General features: G+C 35.6%; 4 protein-coding genes across 6 annotated transcripts; 3 read left to right on the forward strand and 1 right to left on the reverse strand.

Annotated features, from left to right (window-relative positions):
• Positions 1–4,184: 4,184 nt before the first annotated feature.
• lgalslb (lectin, galactoside-binding-like b) lies at positions 4,185–13,165 on the forward strand. The gene is made up of 5 exons (XM_039672938.2): positions 4,185–4,502; positions 4,917–5,003; positions 5,090–5,178; positions 7,070–7,259; positions 8,691–13,165. The coding sequence occupies exons 1-5, from the start codon at positions 4,470–4,472 to the stop codon at positions 8,832–8,834; spliced, it is 543 nt and encodes a 180-aa protein (XP_039528872.1). The 5' UTR covers positions 4,185–4,469; the 3' UTR covers positions 8,835–13,165.
• A 750-nt stretch (positions 13,166–13,915) lies between these two features.
• Positions 13,916–17,837, forward strand: echs1 (enoyl-CoA hydratase, short chain 1). Its single transcript, XM_039672923.2, has 8 exons — positions 13,916–14,070; positions 14,385–14,582; positions 14,671–14,798; positions 14,883–14,982; positions 15,089–15,193; positions 15,273–15,392; positions 17,079–17,146; positions 17,241–17,837. Exons 1-8 carry the CDS (start codon positions 13,983–13,985, stop codon positions 17,304–17,306), a joined length of 873 nt encoding a protein of 290 aa, XP_039528857.2. The 5' UTR covers positions 13,916–13,982; the 3' UTR covers positions 17,307–17,837.
• Positions 17,754–22,465, forward strand: fuom (fucose mutarotase). Of its 3 annotated transcripts, none has more exons than XM_089117003.1 (6): positions 17,754–17,847; positions 20,773–20,841; positions 21,126–21,193; positions 21,323–21,421; positions 21,631–21,704; positions 21,790–22,465. In XM_089117003.1, the coding sequence occupies exons 1-6, from the start codon at positions 17,832–17,834 to the stop codon at positions 21,854–21,856; spliced, it is 393 nt and encodes a 130-aa protein (XP_088973129.1). In that variant the 5' UTR covers positions 17,754–17,831; the 3' UTR covers positions 21,857–22,465. The 3 variants fall into 3 exon arrangements, with proteins under 3 accessions (XP_088973129.1, XP_088973130.1, XP_039528860.1); XM_039672926.2 differs by lacking the exon at positions 17,754–17,847 and adding an exon at positions 18,210–20,235; XM_089117004.1 differs by lacking the exons at positions 17,754–17,847; positions 20,773–20,841 and adding an exon at positions 18,198–20,235.
• LOC120480024 (uncharacterized) lies at positions 21,892–23,955 on the reverse strand. The gene is made up of 4 exons (XM_039672924.2): positions 23,865–23,955; positions 23,680–23,746; positions 23,303–23,340; positions 21,892–23,189 (listed from the first exon to the last, which is right to left on the reverse strand). Exons 1-4 carry the CDS (start codon positions 23,870–23,872, stop codon positions 22,655–22,657), a joined length of 648 nt encoding a protein of 215 aa, XP_039528858.1. The 5' UTR covers positions 23,873–23,955; the 3' UTR covers positions 21,892–22,654.
• Between the last annotated feature and the right edge of the window lie 317 nt (positions 23,956–24,272).

Here is a 24,272-nt window from a genome sequence, read left to right on the forward strand (position 1 = left end):
ACATCCATGTCAATCAGACTCTCTTTCTTGGAGCTCACCCTGTGATTGAGTAGCCTGGCTTCTGGTTGAACCAGGCGATAGAGTTGGACTTGTGAGAATTAATTTCAGGTGATAATGTTGTGCTGATTTTTAACTCTTTTTTGTGACAGTTGAGTTGACACCTGTCCGAAAGGCCATCAGGGTCGAAATAATCCAAATTATTTTACTGTGAGCTTTAATTAACCTTAGCTGTCCCTAGTCTTCATCCACTTTCACCGTTTGGAAAAAGAGTAGCTTTGACAATATCCTAAATTCACTTGGAACCACATGAAGTAAATGATAAGTGAATATTTATTTGTGTTCGAACTATCCCTTTAAACCAAATGAGCAATAGAAATATTTCCCATGCAGCTGCAGTTCTAATTTGATTCTGCTCAGTTCACAGGGCATAAAGTAGACAGTCTTCCTTGTTTCTGTAGAGGTAGAGAGAGAGAGAGAGGGGGAGAGAAGAACGAGAGAGACTGCAGAAGCCTTGCGCGCTTTCTCTCTCTCTCACTCTCTCACTCTTTCTCTCTCTCCTCCCCCTTCTCCCTGTCAGGTTGGCTTTGTGCAAATATCTGAATGATCTTGTTCTGCTGTGACCACGGAGGAAAATAAGCCACACCTACTCTCCGCCAACCACAAGCCCAGCTCAGCAGGCACACAAGCAGTTGCACGTTTATGTAACACACACACACACATACACACACACACACCAGCCCATAACTGCCCCCGCTGGCTGGAATTTGAATTGTGTGCACTACAGCAGCATCTTCACCCCTCCTCTGAAGAATATATGGTAACACTTACTTACAGTGTCCCTGTTACAGATATTACAAATTGATTACAGCTACAAACAGTCCATCATTCAGCCCTTCTGTAAATACACACATCTATCTGTCTGCAGAAAGTAACGTTAGGCCTAATACTAATACTAACTAATACTAATACTAATACTACGTAATATAAATACATAGGTTAAACTGTCACATTATAAGGATGGATTTAAAGTTGATTAGGCTTCTGTGACTTGGAGTTATCCAGTAGCCTAAACCAATTGTATTCTCCCAATTTGCCTTGTTGCCTCATTTGCCTTGACTTAATGGTAACACTTTAGTTTCGGTTCCAATTCTCATTAACTAGTTGTTGATTAGCATGCTATAGCACAATGGCTGTTTATAAAGCACATATAAATGCCTTATTCTGCATGACCACATTCTATACCTAAACTTAACAACTACATTACTACTAATTAATAAGCAGTAATTAGGAGTTTATTGAGGAAAATATATTAGTTAATAGTGAAAATTTGACCTAAAGTGTGACCAATTTAATATCAACATCTACATTTATTCATTTAGCTGATGCTTTTATCCAATGCAACGTACAATTGCTATATATGTCAGAGGTCGCACGGCTCTGGAGCAACTAGGGCTTAAGTGTCTTGCTCAGGGAAACATTGGTGTCTCACAGTGGATTCAAACCCAGGTCTCTCAAACCAAAGGCATGTGTCTTATCCACTGCGCCATCACCACCACCTAATTCTAGTATTGTATCATGCAGATACAGTACTAGAATTGTCCCATTATGGGATTTTACAAAGCAAGGATCATCCATCATCAAACAACCAGGGTATTTTTGATTATTTTGTTTCACAAAGTAAGTGTTACAATAATGCATTGATTTCCCTGTAAAATATTTATTATAATTGTATTATATAATGCAATATCAAAAAAAAAAAAATAAGCTTGCAGTTGTTTCTGTGTAAAATTCAGTACATTTAATAAAATTATTTAATATGATTCAGCTGCATTAAATAATATACTTGACTTGAATAAATGTATATTTTAATATATTTAAATAGTAAGAAATGTTTTTAAAACAAACAAGGACTGTGAATTAAAATAAGGATGGATAAAGACCGGAGCTAAGAAGTTTCACTAGAATCAAAGTTTGCACTGTATAACAGTGAGCTTATGCCAGGTTACATCTGTATCAAAGGTCAGTGAGAGTTAATTATTATGAAGGACGCTGAGCCCTAAAGGATGGAGCCAAGATTCTCAGATTTGCTGGATCTTTTAAACCTATTGCATAACACAGGGAATTCACTGTCAGACACCGTATTCAGATCAATATGGTCGACAGCTTTTTACAGTAGTGCGTTGCTGTGAATGTGTTTGTGATGTAGTGGGCATTCATGTGACTATAAGTTCATGTGATCTTGTATATGTGTGTGTGTGTGTGTGTGTGTTAAGGGGAAAGGCCCTGAGTGAAGAGCCAGAACAGGAAGTAAGACACAGACCACACACAGCTGCTGCATGGAGGGAGTGGGTGTGAGGAAGTGTGTGGGAGCTTGACATTCACAAAAAACACACAATAAGCCATATTGAGTGAGGGAGAGAGACAGTGAAAAAGAGACAGATTGCAATATATTGATTCTACATTTATTAGAAATGTCTGTAACTTTAATGCCCCAAACTCTTTCAGATATCCAACAGCTGCAGTTATTAGCAGGTGACGGTTGGTGTCAGTTAGACGTTTGGACATTGGCATCATGTGAGGCAGGTGGGCGAGGTGTCCAGCAGGCCCGAGGGCTGATCGGAGCATGGCGGGCAGTGCCAGGTCCGTCTGTGGTGCTTTCCGCCTGAGCAGTTGAGGAGAATGGAGCTGTGGAAGAGCAGTGCAGAGCGACTGCAGCATTAACCTAATTACAGCCTGGCCTTGCTAAATAAACACTTATTAAATTTGCATGCTCAAATACACTTCTGGACAGAGCGGGCCACAGTGCATGAAGCCTTTTGCTGTCACCCAGAGGTCCACACTTTGTTATTGAAGAATATTCATTAAGGCACATGATGCATGCTGCTCAAAAAAAATAAAAATAAAATACATATATATATATATATATGAAGAGTTCAGATGCAAAAGCCTCTAAGTGCCATTTGAAATTTTCTTCTAGAATGATCATTTTTATCAAGCTTGTATATTTACGTTCAGTAATTTCACTTAAATGGCAATGATAATTACCTATTAATTGTTATTTAAGTGAAATTACTGAACTTAAATATACAAGTTTGATAAAAATCATCATTAAAGAAGAAAATTTCAAATGGCATTTAGAGGCTTTTGCATCTGAACTCTTCATATATATATATATATATATATATATAAACATAACATTAAATTCAAATTTAAATAAAGTAATATATATATATGTATATATATATATATATATATATATATATATATATGATAAAACAACATTAAATTCAATTAAATAAAAAATAAAATAAAGTAAAAAATAATAATCCTAAGAAAGAAAAAAGAAAAGAAAGAAAGAAAAAAAGGAAGAAAGAAAGAAGGATTCTTTCAACCAAGTTAGCAGATTCCTGTTTGCCTCTGCTGGTAGTCACTGAAACTGCAGCAACTGCTACTGAAAAGCATCTTTATTCATTGACGGCCATTTAAAATTAGCCATGTGTTCTGACTTTAGGCACTATAGCCATTGAGCTGTAAAGGAAAGTATGTTTTTATGATCATGGTGCTTGATTCATATTAATTCAGACACTTGAGCTATATACCCATCTTGACAAGACTAACTGTGTAATAACCAGTAAATGCAAACATCATTATTATTATTATTATGATTATTACATAGGATTCGGAGCACAACAAGGAACATTCACATTGTACTTAAATCACAAAAACTGTCAGTCGCTGTATACATAAATGGTCATTTTACTTATTGATGTATATTATCTCCATATTAATTTCCATTAAACCTATTTTATAGATTTTACAGATTTACATAAACGTAAGAGTTTCCAAAAACAAACACTACTGCCACTAGGTGCCATTAGTCACTCGTGCCACTAGGGGTCTCCCTCTGCTCGCTCAATGAGGGAGCACACATTTCAAAGATCAGAAACACACTGGAAAGAGTCTACGACTGGAACAATGTCAATTCTTTCTCTCAAAATTAACCAACAAAACGCCATAACCAACAAAAAATGCAATACACAGATTGTGTTTAACTACCGAGAATTATTAAATCCATATTTAAACAATTCTGAGTTAGCTACAAACAATTGTACAAATATAGTCAGAACGTTTACACAAGCAAACTGCCATGTTTAAAAATACAAAAGTAGTAAAATGTGGCCTCTAATTATTTTGTTGGTATGCTCAGATGATCCAATGAGATCTGGGCAGATTAGGTTCATATGGAGGCTGGATTAATCTCCACCCGTATGATAATCCGCGTCAGCATATTTCTTTCTCAAGTGTAGACAATAGAGTTGCTTCTTAAATCGTTAAGAGAATTTGTCTTTGTTTTATAATTTTCTTCTTGAATTTAGACACCTTGCAGCTCCCTGCCCAGTCTGCCACGACACTGACAGATTCCTAAACTGGACCGCCTTTGATAAGCATCCTATGGTATTTTGTTCAAGATGGCGGTGGCGAGCATGGAAAAGGACGCGATAGTAAGTCACAAATACCTCTAAGATCTTACACTGCTTCAGTTTCTTATAACGTAGCCATTGTAGTTAATAAGTGTATATTTAATACGAAGCGCAGTGGAAATCTGTGTGCATCATGAGAGATGACCGTCCTCTCTCATACCCAGTTGAACAAAATCATAGTGAGTTTGTGTAAATTGCAGTGCATACGTGGTAGATCGCAATTGACAAATAATCTTTCGAGCATTATTTTAGCTTTGGTGCATTTGGTGCTCATGTTGTGTTAAAAAAAGATGAAGTATGCTACAGATGCAGTGAAGGCGTGTCGTTTTATTGTTAAAACCTGCATGTGAATGGGCATTGCGCGCTAACGTTGTATTTCATTCTGCATCTTTAAGTGCCTTTTAAACTTGTAAATCATCTCTTTCTGATTTGAAGAACACCGAAGATGATCTTCACCTTAATAATTCATTCGGAGATGCAGGTCTTATCTCCCCTGATAAAGAAGACATCTCTCGTATTCTGGTAAAGTAATGTTTAAAAGCAGTTGTGGTTATGCTGTAACTTAGTTTATGTGACATTGATGTTTTTCCCTATTTCTGATATACCAGACAGTTCCTTTCAGTGGACGGATCAGAGGTGGGATGAGGCCTGGGAAGAAGATCATTATAATGGGCATCATTGATCCAGAGCCAGACAGGTATGTTTCCTTTTAAATTTATTTGTATTGTGCTTTTTAACATAGATTTTGTTTCAAAACAGTTTTAAGATAATGTATAATTAAGACTTTATATTCTAGAATTAGTAAATAGTTACATCAGACACAAGCTCTGTCTCAAAACCTTGTAAGCTATTTTTTGTTAACCTAATTAGCATTTTATTTTTTTGGGCGTCATGGGCCCATATGTACATAAAGATCATTGGGGGTGTACAGTAGCCTAGTATATGAAAGCGCTATATAAATGCCTCATTCATTCGTTCGTTCATTCATTCATTCATTCTTGCTGTCCAGATTGGCAGCACTATGTTTTGAGTACAGCTTTGGGTTGTAGATCTGCTCAAGAAATGCAATGCATGGGTGTGTGCACTGTTTAGGGTTGATGGGTGTTTAATATTAGCTGTTAAGGAAACAAATGTCAAAACTGTGAGAGCATTGGGTGTGTCTTGGAAACGTTTTAGTATGCTGATGCAAATAATCAGAGGTAAATCACAAGGGTGTTATTCAGCCAAATGTTCAGTTTGTATGACTATATATTACACACACACACACACACACACACACACACACACACACACATGCATGTATATATATTTTAATTAAATTAAGCATGCAGGTATAATAAGGAAGGAATCTTTACAGTAAATGCACTAACGGGCATATACAATATTAAAACCTCTAATTATGGGCAAGGCTGGAATTATACATTTGTGATATACTATTTATAAATGTACACTATTTTGTGTTATAACAGACTAGTACTGTTTAAAAGTGTGGGATAGATGAGATTTTTTTTAGATTTTAATGTAATTGAAAGAAAGTCTTTTACTCTTACCAAGGCTGCATTTATTTGATAAAAAAATACAGTAAAACCGAAATATTGTAAAATATTATTATATTATAATTTAAAATATCTGATGTCTAATTTAATTAATTTTAAAATGTGATTTATTCCTTTGATGCCAAAGCTGGATTTTTAGAATCATTGCTATGTCTTATTACAGTCTTCAGTGTCACACAATCCTTCAGAAATCATTCTAATATGCTGATTTGCTGCTCAAGAAACGTTTCTTATTATTATCCATGTTTTAAACAGTTGTATTATGGTTTCCACAAAACATAAATGTCTTTACTGACACTTTTGATTAATTTACTGCACCCTTGCTGAATAAACCTATTCATTTATTATTTTTTAATCTTACTGACTGAACTTTTAAATGATAGTTTATTTGTTTAATATTTGTTAAATAATAGTATCAAAGGCTTTTTGTAGCACTTTACATTTATTCATTTGGCTGACACTTTAATCCGAAGTAATTTGCATTGTGTCCAGGGTCTATTTCCCTCTACCAGTTTAGCTGTAGTAGTTGAATGCGCAGGTCATTTTTTTTTAAGAGTATAGTTCCTGGCATGAGGGTTTCTGGATTGAGTGGTTTATCTTGATGCTGTAGTCTTTATATTGTAATTATGTAGCTTTTTAACTAAATTGCACATTATGGTTCTGATATATAAATGGTTAAGTGATACTAATGTGTAATTTCAGCTCAGGAATTTAGCCTTTGTAAACAGCCTGTTGATCCATTAGGAATGCTCTGTAAGGCTCAGTCAGTGTGATAATGGCTGCCAACGCAGGCCTGAATCACTGTGAATTCATGTAAAATGGATTCATAAAATTTTTCTGTAATATTTGGCACATTAGCACACAGTTGCTTCATCATGCAACACTTGTCATATTTTTATTAACACTAACGGCAAGTCATATGGTTATGCTGACATAGTAAGGATGAATACATATTGAAAACAGAAGATAGATAACTTTAGATGTAGAAGTGACAAACAGCTGTTTACATGCCTAATGTTTTGTTTTTCACAGCTTTGACATCAGTTTGAACTGTGACCACAGTGAGAAGAAAGATGATGAAGAGCTCACTGATGTGGCCCTTAAACTCAGCGCGCGATTCACTGAAAGGCAGTTCCTGAGGAACGCCAGAGTCTGTGGGAAATGGAGTGATGAGGAGGCACCCATATCTTACTTTCCCTTCATCCCGGACCAGCCTTTCAGGGTAATGATCTGAAACACTGACATGTACATGTTCTCTAATCTGAGATCTCTAATCTACACAAAGCATGAGTTCAGGTCTATGTCCAAAACCGTGGGCAGCTTCCTCCTTGCCCAGTCTGTCAGACTTAACAGATATAGATGTTGTATGTATGCTGTACCTCCTTCAGACACTGTAATGTGATGTCTAAAGCAGTAGCTCACTATAATGTGATGTCTAAAGCAGTGGCATGTAGTAGACTTCTGAAAAGAAGAGGCAAAACCTACTTTCCCCTCCTTTTTCTCCTTGTGTTTGAGATTATATATTATTAATTCAAAGCAAGCTACATCAAAGGATTTTAAAATTATTTTCCTTTAAAAACAATACTTACAAGAGTAGAATTAAATGCATATATGCACAATATTTTGGGTAGCTTTTGTTTTTGTGTGTGTATACAGTACACACACACACACACACACACACACACACATTACTGTTCAAAAGTCTAGGTTTATTAGGTTTTTTAGAATGCATTCAATTGATCAAACGTGTCAGGAAACTAGTTTTATTTCAAATATATGCTGTTATTTTAAACTTTATATTCATCAAAATATCGTTAAAACGTATCATGGCTTCCAAAATATACTAAGCAGCGCAACTGCTTTCAACATTAATAATAAGAAATGTTTCTTGAGCTTCAAATCAGGATATCAGAATGATTTCTGAAGGATAATGTGACACTGAAGACTGGAGCAATGACTGATGAAAATTCAGCTTTGCCATCCAAGAATAAACAACATTTTAAAATATATAGAATTAGAAATCATAGAAATAAGTTATTTTTATTTATAATAATATTTCACAAATAAACACAGCTTTATAATAATAATGTTGATATTTTAATCTGTGTTGTATGTATCTGTATTTATTTGTGCCGGGGGACTGCAGATGTAAATTAGCCTAAGGCTAACTCTGGTGTAATGCATCAAATGTTTACATTTATGTTATTAAATGCACATGGTCCCTTTTAAATAAAAATCAATCAATCCAATCCAATCAATTTGACAAGCATAACAGAGTTCATTCAAAAACATTAAAAAAATCTTACAGACTACAATATTGTTTTTTTTTTCCCTGAAAGAATGCCTACTTTTTCATGTGGGTTTATTCCTTTATAATAGGCAATTACAGAATTATTCTTATGGCAGAGAGTTGTACGACCAAAGTGAGTAAAGATACTGGAAGATAATGAGCGCTTATTGTTTGTATTTGGGACTGAAGGCGAACCAAAAAAATGGGTCACTGTTTCCAAATGTTGAGCTGAGATAAGCAGTCATGCAGACAAGCATTTCCTTTCAACACACTGTCCACAATGCGTCTCAGTAACTGACAAAGGATTCTTTTGATTTGATCTTATTTCACTCTTTCTCCCCTCTCCTTTCCCCAATTGTACAGATTGAGATCCATTGTGAGCACCAGCGTTTTAGGATCTTTGTGGATGGACACCAGCTGTTTGACTTTTATCACAAAGTAAAGTCTTTGCTGGCCATTAACGTGATCCGGATAGTTGGGAGTCTTCAGATCACCAAGCTTGGCTAAGCAAGCACGCCTGAACACGCTCCAGAAAGGACTTCTCACAGGTGAACTCGCGCACCTGTGCATTTGCCACAGGCCTCTGGGCCGCAGCTCACACAAAGACATCAACAACATCTGCATTTTCACTACTTTTGCCCTCTAACCTCTCATTGGAGTGATTTCTGAGTATTGTATCATAACAGGTTGGTGAATGGTTGCATTGTCAAATGTGTGTTTTCCAGTGTCCTTGCTTCACATTGTAGTTTATTTGTTTAGCTTTGGTCATTTTTCAGGGATTGCACACTTTGATATTGACTCTGTGGCAATACCATACTCCACTAGGATTTAGCTGCTCTCAATAGACACTGCCAATGTAGTCTAGCAGTGTAGTTTCAAAATGATCCAAAACTCAGGAAATCAGATAAAGTTGATTTACTTTACATTTTATTCTGATGACAAAAATGCTCTATTATTATTAGATGGGCTGTCTTGACAAACTTTGGCTGCTAAAATACAAGAGCTCAGATTCAGCATTTGCCATTCCATCTGGGTTAATTAAACTCAGTCATTTTTATTGTTTTGTAAGGAAGATGTTATTTGATCTCCAAATTGTGTAGCCGGGTGTATGGCAGACATATTTAAATAGCATACATTTCCCCTCCTGTATCTATTCATTGCAACTATTCATTTTTGGGAAATATAATACGTCGCATTGAAATTTTGTAGAATGTCACTTTTTTTTTTTTTTTACTTGAGGTTAAGAGGAAGTTTTTATTTTGGGGAATGAAGGACTGAAATTTGATCATCCAGTCATTCTCTTCCAAGCCAGCACAGTATTTAAGAACGACTGTATAATGTAAAACCTGACAAATTACCGCTTTTGGACACAGATGTGTAGATTGTTTTTTTAGAGTAATGACTTCAGTGCAGTGATTTTTGCTCAGAAAAAAAAGAAAGAAAAAAGGCCACTTGTCTGTTTACGCTTTATTGTAAAGCACATCTTAAAAGTTGAGGGAGCAGAAATAACAGGGCTTAATTGTGTCTTGAATGTACTGTCATCCACTCATAGGCTTCATTTGCTTAGCTGTGGATGTAAAGTGAGTGTCCTCACAGAAAAAAACCCCATATATTCCCCCCTCCTCCTCATTCCTACTCCTTGTGTCACTATAAATATAAACACAGAAAAGAGTCAGCATTTTTCCTGTGTTCAGCAATGCTTTTTGCCCCTCTACCCTACACACCTACAATGCTATTCTCTTCTGCTCCACCTCCACATGTAGGACTGAATTAGTGTGATATCAGTTATTATTATTGCTACTAATTACATTACATTACAATACCTGCGAAACGATTCTTGATTTGCATTCATTTGCATGACATGCATAAACTACCATTCAAAAGGCTGTTTATGTGATCATACATATATGTAATGTCTTCCTGTAATTGTAACGATGAATTTTCAGCAAACATTACTCCAGTCTTCAGTGTCACATGATCCTTCAGAAATCATTTTAATATAATGATTTGGTGCTCAAAAAACATTTCTTATTATAATCAATGTAGAAAACAATTGTGCTACTTCATATTTTTTTTATTTGAAATATACATCTTTGGTAACACTTTACTTGAAGGGGTGTGCATAAGACTAACATGACACCTTCATAATCATGACATATGTTATGAATATGAAGACAACTGTCATTAAGTGTCGTTCGCTCAGTTATGACATTTTTAATGCAAATATGACATAGTTTGAGATGTCTTTGTTATGACACCTTGACATAAACCAATACATCATAACCTGTCAGTGTCTTTGTCATGACAGCTTGACATTACTAAGACAACACAACCTGTCATAAACATGACATAGCAGATTAATTATCAAACTTAAGAAACCAACCTAGCTTTATTGGTTAACATTACATTAAACTGTGTAATCTGTGTAGTTGGTTTTGACATTGGCTGTCATGAAGCCATTATAACTTTTTAATGACAAATTCAATTAGTAGGTCACAAAAAATATTCATGACAAAGTTATAACGGCCTCATGACAGCCAATGTCAAAGCCAACCACATGACAGTTTAACTTAATTTTATGTCAAGTTGTCACGACAAAGACACTGACAGGTTATGATGCTATGTCAACATGTCATTACAAAGACATCTTAAACAATGTCATATTTGCATACAAATGTCATTATTAAGCAAAAGACACTTAATGACAGTTGTCACAAACATGCATAAACCCTACTTTAAATTCAAGACATATGTCATGGTTATGAGGGTGTCATGTCAGTCTTATGCACACAAGTAAAGTGTTATCACATCTGTCTTAACTGTCATTTTTGATCAATTTAATGCATCATTGCGAAATTAAAGAATTCATTTCTTAAAAACAAAACCGTAATGAATTTTTGAATGGTAGTGTGTGTAGGACTACGGTCATGTCAACTGTTGTGTTGATAAATGTGCCCTGTTCTACATTTGAAGAAGCTGGCTATGCTTCTCACCACTCAGCATCTATTCAGTATTGTAATATTTCATAATATTATACTTACTCTTTGTGTCCTGGAACACATGGAAACCGAGGCAGTGATGAATGAAGTTGAAGGGCTGCTTTTTTTGTTGAATTTACTGGCTGATCTACTTGACTGAATTTCATGTGATGGAATAATGCTATTATTTGCCAGAGAGTACTTAAGACCAGCCAGAAACAGAATCTGCTCACATCAGTGTTTGGGTTCGAATATTTATCGACTGCGATAGGGAACTGTTCAATTAAAGATTCTTAATGTGTTGAGTAGGTACTCCTGATAGAAAACTCCAGCTTAATAACTTATTGAACATTTTATGTGAAGTAGGCCGTTTTTACACTCTGAAAATCTTGGCCGATTTTCTCTGCAACCATTCATGTGTTTATTTAATGAGAATCGGTCAAACACACTTTAATATGACACATCTAGCAACCTGGTCATCAGGACCAAGACGATACACCTAACAGTATTGCTATTTAACTGCTGCAAGTTGCTTCATTTTGTCTGGTGCTGTTTTAATGTTGACCATTTTGAGCATTGTTTGGTCTCTGAACAGTGAGTGTGTGAAATTACAAATGGGGAGGGAGAATTTGTATTTACAAAAATAACAGGTGACTAAGGGCATATAAGGAGAGTGGAAAGTGTTGACTGTGCTGTGAGAAACCTTAGTATAGTATAGATTTTGTTAATGTATTTGGCAGACACTGTTATCCAAAGTGATCAGACTCCCTATGATCCTTCTAATATTTCCTATTACAGATGCAAGTTCTAATGCTTCCATTTCCATTGATGTTTCTTGTCTTGTATCTCAAAATAAATGAACAATCTTTCAAACTGGTTCACATTTATGAGAGTTCAAAATGAATGTCTTTGTTGTAAACTATTCTAATGAAGCCTTCGAATTTTGGATGTTCATATACTTAACAGGGCCTCTATATGCTTCATTTTTTATGTTTTTTTGCTACTGCAATAATGTCTAGACACTAAAGAGAGTGTTTGATTGTGTATGTGTTATTTAGTTGGAGTGTTCACTGGTTACCTATTCTTGGTAGCATGGTATGTGTTTTTTTTGTGTGTTTTTTTGTTTGTTTTTTAACCTCTTTGGGATATTCAGAGCTTTGCTTTTAGACCCTAATACACCAGTTCTTTTATTTATTGATTGTATGATTGTTTCTAATGTGGCCCATTATTTAGAGCTAGTTTGTGATGTTGGATGTAGTCGTACAGTCATTTTCATGAGTTAAAATCAATACCTGAAGAGTTAGTTTAGTGTGCTTTCAAAACTTGGTATTTATCAGAAATGTGCCTATTGAAATACACTGTTGGTGTTTGGAATCTAAAATGTAATTCTTACTAATGACTTGCACCAACAGACTTAAATTTTGAGTTGCACTTTTCAAGGTAAATGTTTTTTCTTTTCTTTTTTTGTAATATAATGCACTTTTTGTGTGTGATTAAAGAAAGTGTTGTAATTGAAATAAATCAAATAAAACAAACAATGAAACTTATAATTTGCCAAGTTACTACATATTTGCCCTCTAGAATACCCTGTAAATATGCTGATATATATGTATCAGAGTTAATACTAAAGAGTTAACTATTGAGTATTGACTGAAAAAAAATGTGCATTACAAATACCTAAAAATATACCAAAATGATTAATACCATTTTGACATTGCTATCTGGATAAACTGTTGATACTTGATTGCATCATTGTGCATTGTGTGTGCAAGATTTCGTTATTTCATGACTTTTGTAACCTCCATGAGTTTCACTGCTTTTCTAACTGATTCACAGAACAATAAATCAACCCTTACAGACTTTGAAGTAATTTAATGTGTTAAGCACTTAACATAAAGGTTCTTTAAAACTGCTTGGAAGTTTGCCCATTCAAACAAAACTGAAGATCATACACAGACAGCATCAAACTGTGTAAATGCTGTATATTGAAAGAATAAAGCATCCTCTGAAGCCTGGTTTCATCTAAAAATATATCAAGAATTGATATAATTAATACAAATTCTTGACTACAATTTAGTATAACGTTTTCTGAGACCATAATTAGCATGACCCTCAGAATCAGATCATTCATTGTGACAAGATATCTCGTAATCGGGCAATACAAACGACAGTAGCCTACTTTTTGCTCAATGTGGAGTTCATTCACAAAAGTGACCAATAGATGGAGATATAGTCCCAAAAACGTGCCATACGTTGTTGCCATTATTTTCCATCTAATCCTTGTTATACTAACTGATCAAAGTTTTAAACAGGGAGTAAACGGAAAACATAACACTAGTTTGTACACAGATATTTGTTTGGAATACGTTTTGTTTTAACACTAAGGAAATATGATAAATTCCTTTTTGAAGTGGTTTCTATAAAATCCAAAACAAAATGGATTTTTGTCTGTGACTATTCTTTGTCTAAATGGATTTCTGTCAAATTCTATAAAATCCAATCAAATAAAAGACGTAAAAAAATCACTCTGTAATCAGTGGGAAAACGACAACGGAAGAGGGATTTCATAACACAATATCTGGCAACTTGATTACGACGTGACATCACACTTGAAAGCCAATCAACGTGCCGCGGCTTCAGCGACGTCGTACCGTTACCATTCATTGACCTCGCAGACATGGCGCTCTGCAGATGCACAGGGTTACTTCTCAAAAACAGTAAACTGCTTCCCTCTGCTTTAGCAGCAACCAGGCAATGTAGTTCAGGTAACAGGAACCATGTCTACTTAAAAGTTATGCCTTCCTTTTCAGTGTCAGCGTCGAGTTTTGCTTTGTTTGGAAACTTGCGTCATTTGACTGCTCCTGACTGTTTTTGTACCTGCAACTGTATAATGGAAACACCGACCTTTATGGAAGCTGCTGCTGCCCTTCTGTGTGCTTGTTTACCATTGAAACATTTTAAAATAAGAATAGGAGTGTAAATATAATAAAGAGGTGATGTATTTGACAAATCAATTCTGTTTTAATCATTCAAAAAATGCGTTGAGCTAATTTGACCCCTGCCCTCATCTCTTTTGCAGGTGGCCAGTATCAGTACATACTGGTTGACAAAAAGGGTGAAAAGAAGAATGTGGGTTTCATCCAACTCAATAGACCAAAGGCCTTGAATGCTCTTTGTGATGGGCTTATGATGGAGGTGGGCAAAGCCCTTGATGCCTTCGAGGGTGACCGTGAAGTGGGAGCAATTGTTGTCACAGGGAGTGAAAAAGCCTTTGCAGGTGTGAAACTGTAAATAAAGTTAGTTGTGTGTTATGTTGAATTCCTTTAGACTCATTGCATGTTGTATTGACACCTTTACTTTGATAGCTGGAGCAGATATTAAAGAAATGCAGAATCGAACCTTTCAAGAATGCTATGGTGGAAACTTCTTGGCACATTGGAACAGGATATCAACAGTCAAAAAGCCTGTTATTGCTGCTGTCAATGGGTTTGCGGTAGGTAAATGAATTAATCACTAAAAAAGCCTGTTTGAATCTGAATTCCCAATCAAGCATAAACAAAGTTCTTGTCCTTTCCAGCTTGGTGGAGGATGTGAGTTTGCCATGATGTGTGACATAATCTATGCTGGGGAGAAGGCACAGTTTGGACAGCCAGAAATCCTGCTCGGGACCATTCCTGGTACAATAACACATCCCACTTTTTGATTATGTTGATGGATTGATTGTTCCAGAATAATTGTGAATGGCAACGAGCTAGCTGTGATCACTGATTTCTTTGGCTCCAGGTGCTGGTGGCACTCAGAGGCTTACAAGAGCAGTGGGAAAATCCCTTGCGATGGAGATGGTTCTCACAGGAGACCGAATATCAGCTCAGGAAGCAAAACTCTCTGGTTTGTCTTTCAACCTGTTGCTCTACAGATTCTTTCTTCTCTCTATTCAATATGTCGACTAATGTATTTGTCTCTGTAGGTCTGGTAAGTAAAGTATTTCCTGTGGATCAGCTGGTTTCAGAAGCAATCAAATGTGGAGAGAAAATAGCTGGCAATTCCAAACTTGTCTCTGCTATGGCAAAGGAAGCTGTTAATGCAGGTGAGGGTTTCATTAATTGGATAGAAGCTTTTTTTTGTTGTTGAAATTTATTCTGCGCTCGTTTCATAATTCGAGGTTCACTTATTTTCAATAATAGGTTCATGCATCCAAATTGGGTTTTAAAAAAATGCATATTTATGGTTTTCAGTCACATGCCTGTCGTGTAGCCCTGCTGGGTTACAACTACTGCACAAGCCTGTCCATTTTTCATCTCAAAAACAAAAATATGTGATCAAGATGCAAGTTTTGGGCACTTGTGATCCATATACAGAAACTGCTGCAGTACTTCAATCACTAGAATTAAAGGGCTGATCAAGCAGCAATGGCTGAGCACTAACTGACACCAGGCTAAGGAGATGCTTAAGCCTTATTGGTACAACCCACCTTAAAGTGCATTAATGTACTACAAAAGTGGTAAAATATTAAATTCAGTTTACACCTTTTTGATGATGCATACTATATGCAGATGAGCTCAGACAGCGCATTTTCTTTTCTAATGGTTTTTGATTGGGAAAAACCAGTAAAAAGTGCCAGTAAAAGCAATACAGGCTATGGCAGACCTGTCATTCAACCTACTGTAAGTCAATGTACCATCTCAAGGGTTTTGGAAAAATATTATAAAGGTTGAAAAAAACGACATAGTGCTGCTTTAAAGGAGAACTCCGGCGAACAATGAACCTTTGGTCTAATAAAACATCGGTACCTAGTCAACCGTTCTCTGAGATTTGTTTTAATGATAATCGAATGTAAAGAGTTTTATCTCTAAAAACTGTTTAGCGTATAATGCTAGTAATGGGGGCATTGAGTAAGTAAAAAGAAATCGCTAGTTTATACCACTAACACGGCTCAAAATAGCCCCACACTCACACAGTAACATAATGAGGCTCCATACATACAAAACGAAGCATTGAGAACTTTGTAAGTGTACAGACCGTTTAATAAGAAGATACTTTATGAAGACAGTTCACTTCGCGTATACAGACAGGAGCCATCTTAAAAAAAATAGTCTCGATAAGTCAAACCACGAACGTCGTGCTGAGTGATCTGAACTCTATGAAGTTCAACAAACTTCTGAACTGTATGAACGGCGTTCGGGGATCGACTTATCGAGACTATTTTTTAAGATGGCTCCTGTCTGTATACGCGAAGTGAACTGTCTTCATAAAGTATCTTCTTATTAAACGGTCTGTACACTTACAAAGTTCTCAATGCTTCGTTTTGTATGTATGGAGCCTCATTATGTTACTGTGTGAGTGTGGGGCTATTTTGAGCCGTGTTAGTGGTATAAACTAGCGATTTCTTTTTACTTACTCAATGCCCCCATTACTAGCATTACACGCTAAACAGTTTTTAGAGATAAAACTCTTTACATTCGATTATCATGAAAACAAAACTCAGAGAACGATTGACTAGGTACCGATGTTTTATTAGACCGAAGGTTCATTGTTCGCCGGAGTTCTCCTTTAATGAGAAACTGTGTGATGCATTTATATTCTGTGTTCAGCCTGTGCAAATTATGCATCATCAATAAGGTGTATATTGAAGTTGGTCTTTTAATATCACAGTGTCTTACTACATGAGTACTTACTACAAACCTGGTAAAAATGACTGGCGGTGACATCACATGAAAACTGAATAGTCCTGTGCAGCCATTTAGAAACTGATCGTTTCTAACTTTTCTTACAGCGTTTGAACTGACTTTAGCTGAGGGCAATCGACTTGAGAAAAGATTGTTCCATGCAACCTTTGCTACGGTGCGTCACTTTTCTTCCATTAATTTGCTTTTCTTTTTTTTTTTAGCGAAAAAATTTCTTCTGTCTTGAACTTGCAATAATTTCTCATTTTCAGGAGGACAGAAAAGAGGGCATGACTGCCTTTGTTGAGAAGAGAAAGGCTGATTTCCAGGACAATTAAAATTCCAGTGGAGAAATATGGTGATATTTAGATTGTGATAAAATTTGCCTTAATTTTCCTATCAAGTGTTTATGAAAAAGCATCAAGATTTATAATTGGGCTGTCAGACGAGCATACGTGTAGTTCACTGAGTTTAGACTCATTACATTTACATTTTCTGTTACATCAATATATGGGTATCAATCATGGTCTGGTATTATCACTTTTAAATCTTTGCTTCTACACCATAAATGAAGGGATCCAGTACATTAACATGTATGTAATGAAACACTAAATAATGCATTGTAGTTTACATTTGAGCAGTTTTGAAAGGGGAAATGTCATTGCCTTCTTAAACTGTTTGTGATCGAGATTTTGCAAAAATCCTCTGATTTGTCACTGAATGCTGATCTGGCCTTGCTTTGGCTCATTCACTGGGAAATGAGGTGAGATCGTTCAATTACACTTTGTGCACTCTAGGTGGTGCTGTGGCTGTATTTTCAGTCACTCTTGCAGCGTAACCAGTGGGATAATAAAGTCGATCTAATGGAATTTTGTGGCGGTAGGCTATTCTTTAAATGATATATTTGCTATAAATTCAAAATTATTTTATAACAATGTTATATTAATAATGTCTCTAATGGAGTGCAAAATAATGTTTTGTGGGACGCGAATTATAGTTTTATAAATAGCTTGGTTTCCTGCGGCATTAAGTTTGTTCATTGACTAACAACAGGAATTACCGTAGGTATCTTAGCAAAAACTATTTTTTTCCTAAACTTTCTGTCCGTAATCAGGTCGTCCTAAATATAGGCCTATCTATCACTATGTCCAGTGTGTTGAAATTAAATTTTAGGACGATGATTTGTATTTGTATTTTTCAAATGCTCCCCCCCCCCCCCCCTGTTTATGAAGATTATCTTAATACTTTGCTTTTTGTTTTCGTTTCACTTAAACCTATTTATTCGTTTTACGTAAACCTATTTATAAACCTATAAGGCAATTTATAAAATGTCATTACTCTAAACCAAACTCAAACTTATTAATTATTTATGAATAACTAAAGTTTCTAATGTCGCTTCATAATCCCTTGTCAGGTTAAAAAGCACTAGAGAATTTACAAACCGTTTTACGCATTAAAGACTGACCATTTTATGTGAAATACAGCGTCCAGAAGGACCACAGCAAATGTAATTATAGGACGAGTCCATTCATCTCAATTGCACATCAACTCATCAACTGCATTTTCTCACTTAAAAATCTTTTTTTTCTTCGCACGGCGTCGTTCCAAGCACTCTCAAAAGTCCATAGCCTAATTGATTTTAATTTTCATTCAATATTCCCTTGGAGTCCAGCTTTCTTCTCAGCCCCTGGAACAAAACTTTTAAAAGAGGAGAAAAAAAACTTTCTCTCCACATACCGCAACAGCACAAAGGTCTCCTTAAAGACAGCAAAAGAGAGGTTCCACTTTGAAGTCTATCCCCTGCTAACGAAAGGTCAAAATAATAAATGTAGACCGAATTGAGGCGCTCAGCGCAGACAAAAGAGGCAAAACGTTACATTTTGGCAAAGGCAGCTCCTCATAGCGTGATAAACTCATTTAAAAAAGCAGAACCAAAGAGGGAGCAGCATGGTTCCTCGGTAAAAGAAAGAAGCTTTGAACTGATCAGACAGTCTTGGCTCCTCCGAATGTCTTTTCTTCCATCTTTCCACACTCTACATTTCGCAGCTGCAAAGCCTCCACACAGCTCTTTTGGAGAAAATTTCCCTGAATTACAACCACATCACCGGCAGCTCCTCTCCATCAGTAGCAGCTGCACGTCTAGGTGTCGTTCTTCATTTAAACGGCGAGTTTAAGCTCAATTAGCTTGCTAATGTTTTTTTCTTCTTCTTCTCACAAATAAATGTACAAAAGAATTATCTCCAGCCTTGTGTATAATCAAATTTAAATTTACCGACAATAAAATGTGATTACATAGGGCCTATAGCCTACTTAATATTTAGCATGGTATTGTGTAAGAATTCAATTTAACATTGAATATAACATTTAAATAGGCCTATAGAAACGAGATCATTGAAAATCATCGAGAAAAATGCTGTTCAGTCACTGCAGATGATGATATGGACATGGATTTTTTCTTCAACAGTTCACTCTAACTAAAGTTTCACATCAAGCTTCTTTACAATAAGGTTTTGTCGTCAGAGACATAGGCTAAAATAATGAATTCGGAATCACCTGTTGCTATAAGCGGTTATTATGCCTATATGGGCTACTACAAGATTTATAGAGAGATTAGCCTAAATATTAATGAGCGCTTATGCCATTGATGTTATTTGTTAATTTTAGCAGTGTGTTAATTATTCATTGACGATTTAATATATTTGTTAAATGTAAATTAATAAAAAAGAAAAAAACTTTATAGACCGACCGATAGAGTGCATTACCTCCTCGCACAAGGGAGATTTTGATCCCCAGTTAAATTTAACGCTCTGAGTATGACAACTTAATGCAATTTTTATTTTTATATAGGCTATGCATCCAGTCTGAAAATATAAAGAGGCACGACTCTAACATTTGTTTGAGTATTCACGAACGAACAAATTTATGCAAAACAATGGTGAAAATAAAGAGTCTTATTCTGTTTCAGAATGAGAAAGCAAATGAATAACCAGTTTTACTTGAGCAGATGAAATAAAATAAAAGGACTGTCTACAAAGGTATGCAAAGAAACGCAAATTGCGTATTCGAAACGCAGGTTGCGTTAGAAGAAACGTCGCTCTTCGTGCAACCAATTGAAATACTTCAAAGGGTCACATGACTGCCCACAAACTTGCTCGTGGTTTTGGTTCTGTCACTGTTTTGAAATGGTTATACTAAAAGGAATCCCATCAATACTTACGCCTGAATTATTGTATGTTTTGGCGCAAATGGGTCATGGAGATGAACTAGGTAAGTCGTTAATGAGATCGGCTCGCATGCAGATGCAGCGTCCCTTTTATGAACGTCAGACCCAAGTTCTTGCAGCGCACTTGTTGTAGGCTAATTTCTGGGTGAATGTTTGACGATATAGCTGTTTGTATCACCATAATGACATGTCATTGGTTTATTTGAAGTTAAATGTGATTTAAAAACGCCACGGATATATCGGAGTTCGAGCATTGAAACGGGAAGTGTTATTGCTTTGGCTGCGCTCCTTAACACGCAACATGCGCTTTCATTTCCATCATCAAAATGTCACTCAAAAACTTTGTAGGCTGTCTCTCATAAAAATGTCACATTTTTATTATCTCTAAGCCAAAGCACATAGCGTTACTCTTTCGACTCCCGCTGATGTTGTAAAGCGACGATTTTCTGTCCGTCTACAAATTTGAGTGGATCTGGTTTGTCTTATGAGCGCAGACGAGACGTCATCATTGCTATAATTCTGTAGCTAATAAGAAATGAACGACATGTATGAATTGTCATTTAGCCTTTTTTTCTTTTTAGTTCTTGCAGACGCAAATTTTCCAGCCACATCTATTTGTAAATGTGGTCCAGTAGAGATAAGAGCGGATGGTATGTCTAAACATTTATGTATTGGTATTTCCTATACAACTTTCATGAAAAAAAACATCTTTTTACTGTTTGAAAGAGATCTCATGTTAATTTGATTATGGTTTTACAGAACCAATAATAGGCCTACTTATTTTGTAAATGATAACCATTGTATTTTTCGATATCTGTTGGTCTCAGAATTTTGTAATATGCATTATTTGTACAGCCAAAAATGTCAAATGTTTGTAACTTACACTTCTGTGCAAGGTGATCAAGTCAGTGTATGATCTGTTTTATTCTTTAAGGTGTAGGTATACCAGAACTTCTGAAGGCTATACTGAAGCTTTTTCCTCTTGATACCTATGATGATTCGGTGGGTGATAACATTCTTTGGCATCTTTTATGTTTTTTAAATGGCTAAACCACAAGGTTAAACTCAGTTATTCATGTATGTAACTTTTCATATTCAGTGTCTGTAACTGAATATGGTTTGATTTATTAGGCAGCTGTCATGGACCTTGTGGACAGTGACAAATTAAAGGGACTGAAAGTGCCGGTATGGGACCAGTACTCTGACCTCCTGAAACAAGCAGGATCAGATGTAAGCTATTACATACATAAAAGATCATAACTAATATGATGAGGACACATTCATCACTATTGAAATTATATTTGACAAAGCTAGGTTTACAAAGGGAATACGACGCTTTTGTCCAGGATATCAAATGTGTGTGTGTGTGTGTGTGTGTGTGTGTATATATATATAAATATACAAAATTATTACCTTAAAAAATGAACTTTTTTTTTTAGGGTAACTTCAAGTTTGTTGAGCGGTTTGCATTCTATGAGCGTGCTAAAAAGGCATTTGCTGTAGTGGCAACTGGGTGAGCATTTTTATTTATGATCTGTGATGATCTGGGTTTTTTTTTTTAAGAAAAATAATCGAGGATTCTTAAATCTCTCTAACAGGGAGACAGCACTGTATGGAAATCTTATTATCAAGAAAGGTGTCATTCCACCTGATGAACAATGCTGAAAGAGGAGTCGTTTGGTAGTTTTTCACCAAAGTGATTAGACCAAAAATCCTATAGATAATGCACAAATACAATGTTTTTATATCAATTATATGAAGATAATATCTATGTTATTACTTATTATATAAAAATGTATGTTATTCATTTAGTGCCTTTAGATTTTGACATTTTCACTGTAATGTGATAATTTAAAAAATAGAGAAAAAGCATACAATTCATATTGTAAAACCATGTGAAAATACTGAACTGTACCCACCTTTTATTAAAAAAATTCAAGTTAAGTTTTGTGAACTGTGAGCTTTGTTCAGCCTTTAAATATTCAATGTTTTATTTATTTCTTTTCTATTTGACTTCTTCTGTGCGACAGGTGTAGCTCAATCCCCACCAGTATTTCACTTGCCCGTTGTTCTGTGTATTAAATCGAGGTCTGTGAATGTCCTCTATGGAAATGTAATACTTTTGCTTTTCTTATAATGATTTCCCTCAATAGATACTTTCTTTTTGAAATATATATATATTTTTTCAATTATTTTGTTATGATTGTATAAAAATGTATTCCATTTTCTCATTTAATTAAAAACAATTAATTAAAAAAACAGTAAGTGCGTAAATATGGCTTATGGTCACAGTCTTCCTGATATTGCTGAGTGTGAAATTCTTTTTCTGTATAGTACTATATTTAAAGAACAAACAACCATTTTTTTTATGATTTTAAAAAATATAGATCATTTAATTAAAACCACACATAATGAATTAATATCCAGTACTGCAGTCCTATAGGTACGACATGACGTATTGTATCAGTGCCTATGATAAATCTCATCCAGGTCTACCTCTGGCTCTGTGTGCACTCTTATGGGGCGATTGGCGAATATATTCATCGCTACAGGATGCTGGTCAGCCTGATGTCCTTTGAGATCTGCGTGGTACATGTCATCTTTGTCCTCTTCAGGGCTTGAGTAGATGGGCCTGCCATTACCTCCAATTACATCCTTCTCTCTTTTCATTGGCTCGACAGCTGCTGCTGCATCAAACATTCCATGGTATAGATCGTCCCTATCTTCTTCTGGTTTGTCATACATCTGTACCTGATCGTGTCCCGGTGGCTGAAAATAGTTTTCATACTGTTTTGGGTCAGCTGGATGTTTTATGTCAAAGGAGTGGTAGAGAGCATCTTTATCCTCTTCAGGTCTGTTGTATTTCGGCTGAATTTCTTCTTTTACTGCTTTCCAAATCAACATGTTAGGATCGATGTCAGAATTTGTTATATCCATGTCCTGTGGTGGCTCCACCTCCTCCATTCCCTGGATCATCTTCTCATTGCGTTGATCAAAACTACCATGAAAAAGATATTTTAATCATTTGAATATTTGGTTAAAGTAAATATAAATATACCTTATACCTAGACCTCCTTCACAGTGTGTGCAAAAGGCAAGACAAGTACTTACACTATAGTGTCCTGAACTGCTTTGCCAAGCACTTTTTCCTGTAAAAGCAACAAGCCAAATATTCGCAAATGGGTTGTTTAAAATATTAAATATATTTAAAATATCCCAATAAAATTAGATTACTGCTTTTAGCAATGTCAGTAATATAGCAATGTCAGTAATCACAGTTTGTTATACAAGAAAAGTTCATGTTAAATTCTTTACATCCTTTTCTTCTTCTTCAAAATGGCAAGAAGGGTCAGGGCAGACCTTGTAAAAACAGTTGTAATTAAAAGCAACTATAGCCCTTTTTTATTTTTTATTTTTATTTTGTAACATTAGACAGTCAAAATATTTTGCTGTAAATTAAGAGTGTCCATATTAGAGGTTAAACATACCCTGGGCCTGTATGGTTTGGCTGAAGTGCTGAACAGCAGCACTGACAGGCAGATTAGAACAGAAAACCTTTAATGTGGGAAACAAAACATGAATGTTCAAGCGACACTCAAAAATAATAAAAAAAGATAGAAACCAACAGCAAAAATGTCTATATTATTTAAAACTGAAGCTCATCAAAACTCACCTCATCATAGTGGCTCTTATGTAGTGACTATCACAAAGAAATCTGAAAGCTGTTTTACATGAAGTTGTGAAGACCAAACAATCTTTACCTGCTATAAAAAAATGATCAAAGTTCAGCAACAAACTGACTTTGGACTTGAACGCTATGCGAGGAATTCTGCTGTAATTTGTTTATTAACTAGTCTAATATTCGCTGCACACACACACACGCATGTGCATCGTTTATGATTATAATTAGGCCTACCGTTGTTGTTGTTGTTGTTAATATTCCTTCACAATGGTAATTATTTTTTTATTGAAGCAAACACTATAGGCTACAACTGCGCCAAATCTGCGTTTAAAGATCGCCTGATTAAAATTATTTGCCATTTAAAATCTGTCATTTATGACGAACACTGATGTTATACAT

This window comes from Pimephales promelas, chromosome 11 (assembly GCF_988280905.1).
Source record: "Pimephales promelas chromosome 11, fPimPro1.hap1.1, whole genome shotgun sequence".
In the NCBI taxonomy this organism is placed as follows: Eukaryota; Metazoa; Chordata; class Actinopteri; order Cypriniformes; family Leuciscidae; genus Pimephales; species Pimephales promelas.

What these genes read in the sequence shown, in the direction of transcription:
- lgalslb (XM_039672938.2), top strand. Translation starts at nt 4,470, where the DNA reads ATGGCGGTGGCGAGCATGGAAAAGGACGCGATA. An exon ending in ATTGATCCAGAGCCAGACAG is followed by an intron (nt 5,179 to 7,069) that starts GTATGTTTCCTT and finishes TGTTTTTCACAG; the next exon opens with CTTTGACATCAGTTTGAACT. An exon ending in TCCCGGACCAGCCTTTCAGG is followed by an intron (nt 7,260 to 8,690) that starts GTAATGATCTGA and finishes CCAATTGTACAG; the next exon opens with ATTGAGATCCATTGTGAGCA.
- echs1 (XM_039672923.2), top strand. Translation starts at nt 13,983, where the DNA reads ATGGCGCTCTGCAGATGCACAGGGTTACTTCTCAAAAACAGTAAACTG. An exon ending in GAGTGAAAAAGCCTTTGCAG is followed by an intron (nt 14,583 to 14,670) that starts GTGTGAAACTGT and finishes TTACTTTGATAG; the next exon opens with CTGGAGCAGATATTAAAGAA. An exon ending in TCCATGCAACCTTTGCTACG is followed by an intron (nt 17,147 to 17,240) that starts GTGCGTCACTTT and finishes TCTCATTTTCAG; the next exon opens with GAGGACAGAAAAGAGGGCAT.
- fuom (XM_039672926.2), top strand. Translation starts at nt 20,151, where the DNA reads ATGGTTATACTAAAAGGAATCCCATCAATACTTACGCCTGAATTATTG. An exon ending in GGGTCATGGAGATGAACTAG is followed by an intron (nt 20,236 to 20,772) that starts GTAAGTCGTTAA and finishes TTTTCTTTTTAG; the next exon opens with TTCTTGCAGACGCAAATTTT. An exon ending in TTGATACCTATGATGATTCG is followed by an intron (nt 21,194 to 21,322) that starts GTGGGTGATAAC and finishes TTGATTTATTAG; the next exon opens with GCAGCTGTCATGGACCTTGT.
- LOC120480024 (XM_039672924.2), bottom strand. An exon ending in CCAAACCATACAGGCCCAGG is followed by an intron (nt 23,341 to 23,679) that starts GTATGTTTAACC and finishes TTGCTTTTACAG; the next exon opens with GAAAAAGTGCTTGGCAAAGC. An exon ending in GCAGTTCAGGACACTATAGT is followed by an intron (nt 23,190 to 23,302) that starts GTAAGTACTTGT and finishes TTTTCATGGTAG; the next exon opens with TTTTGATCAACGCAATGAGA.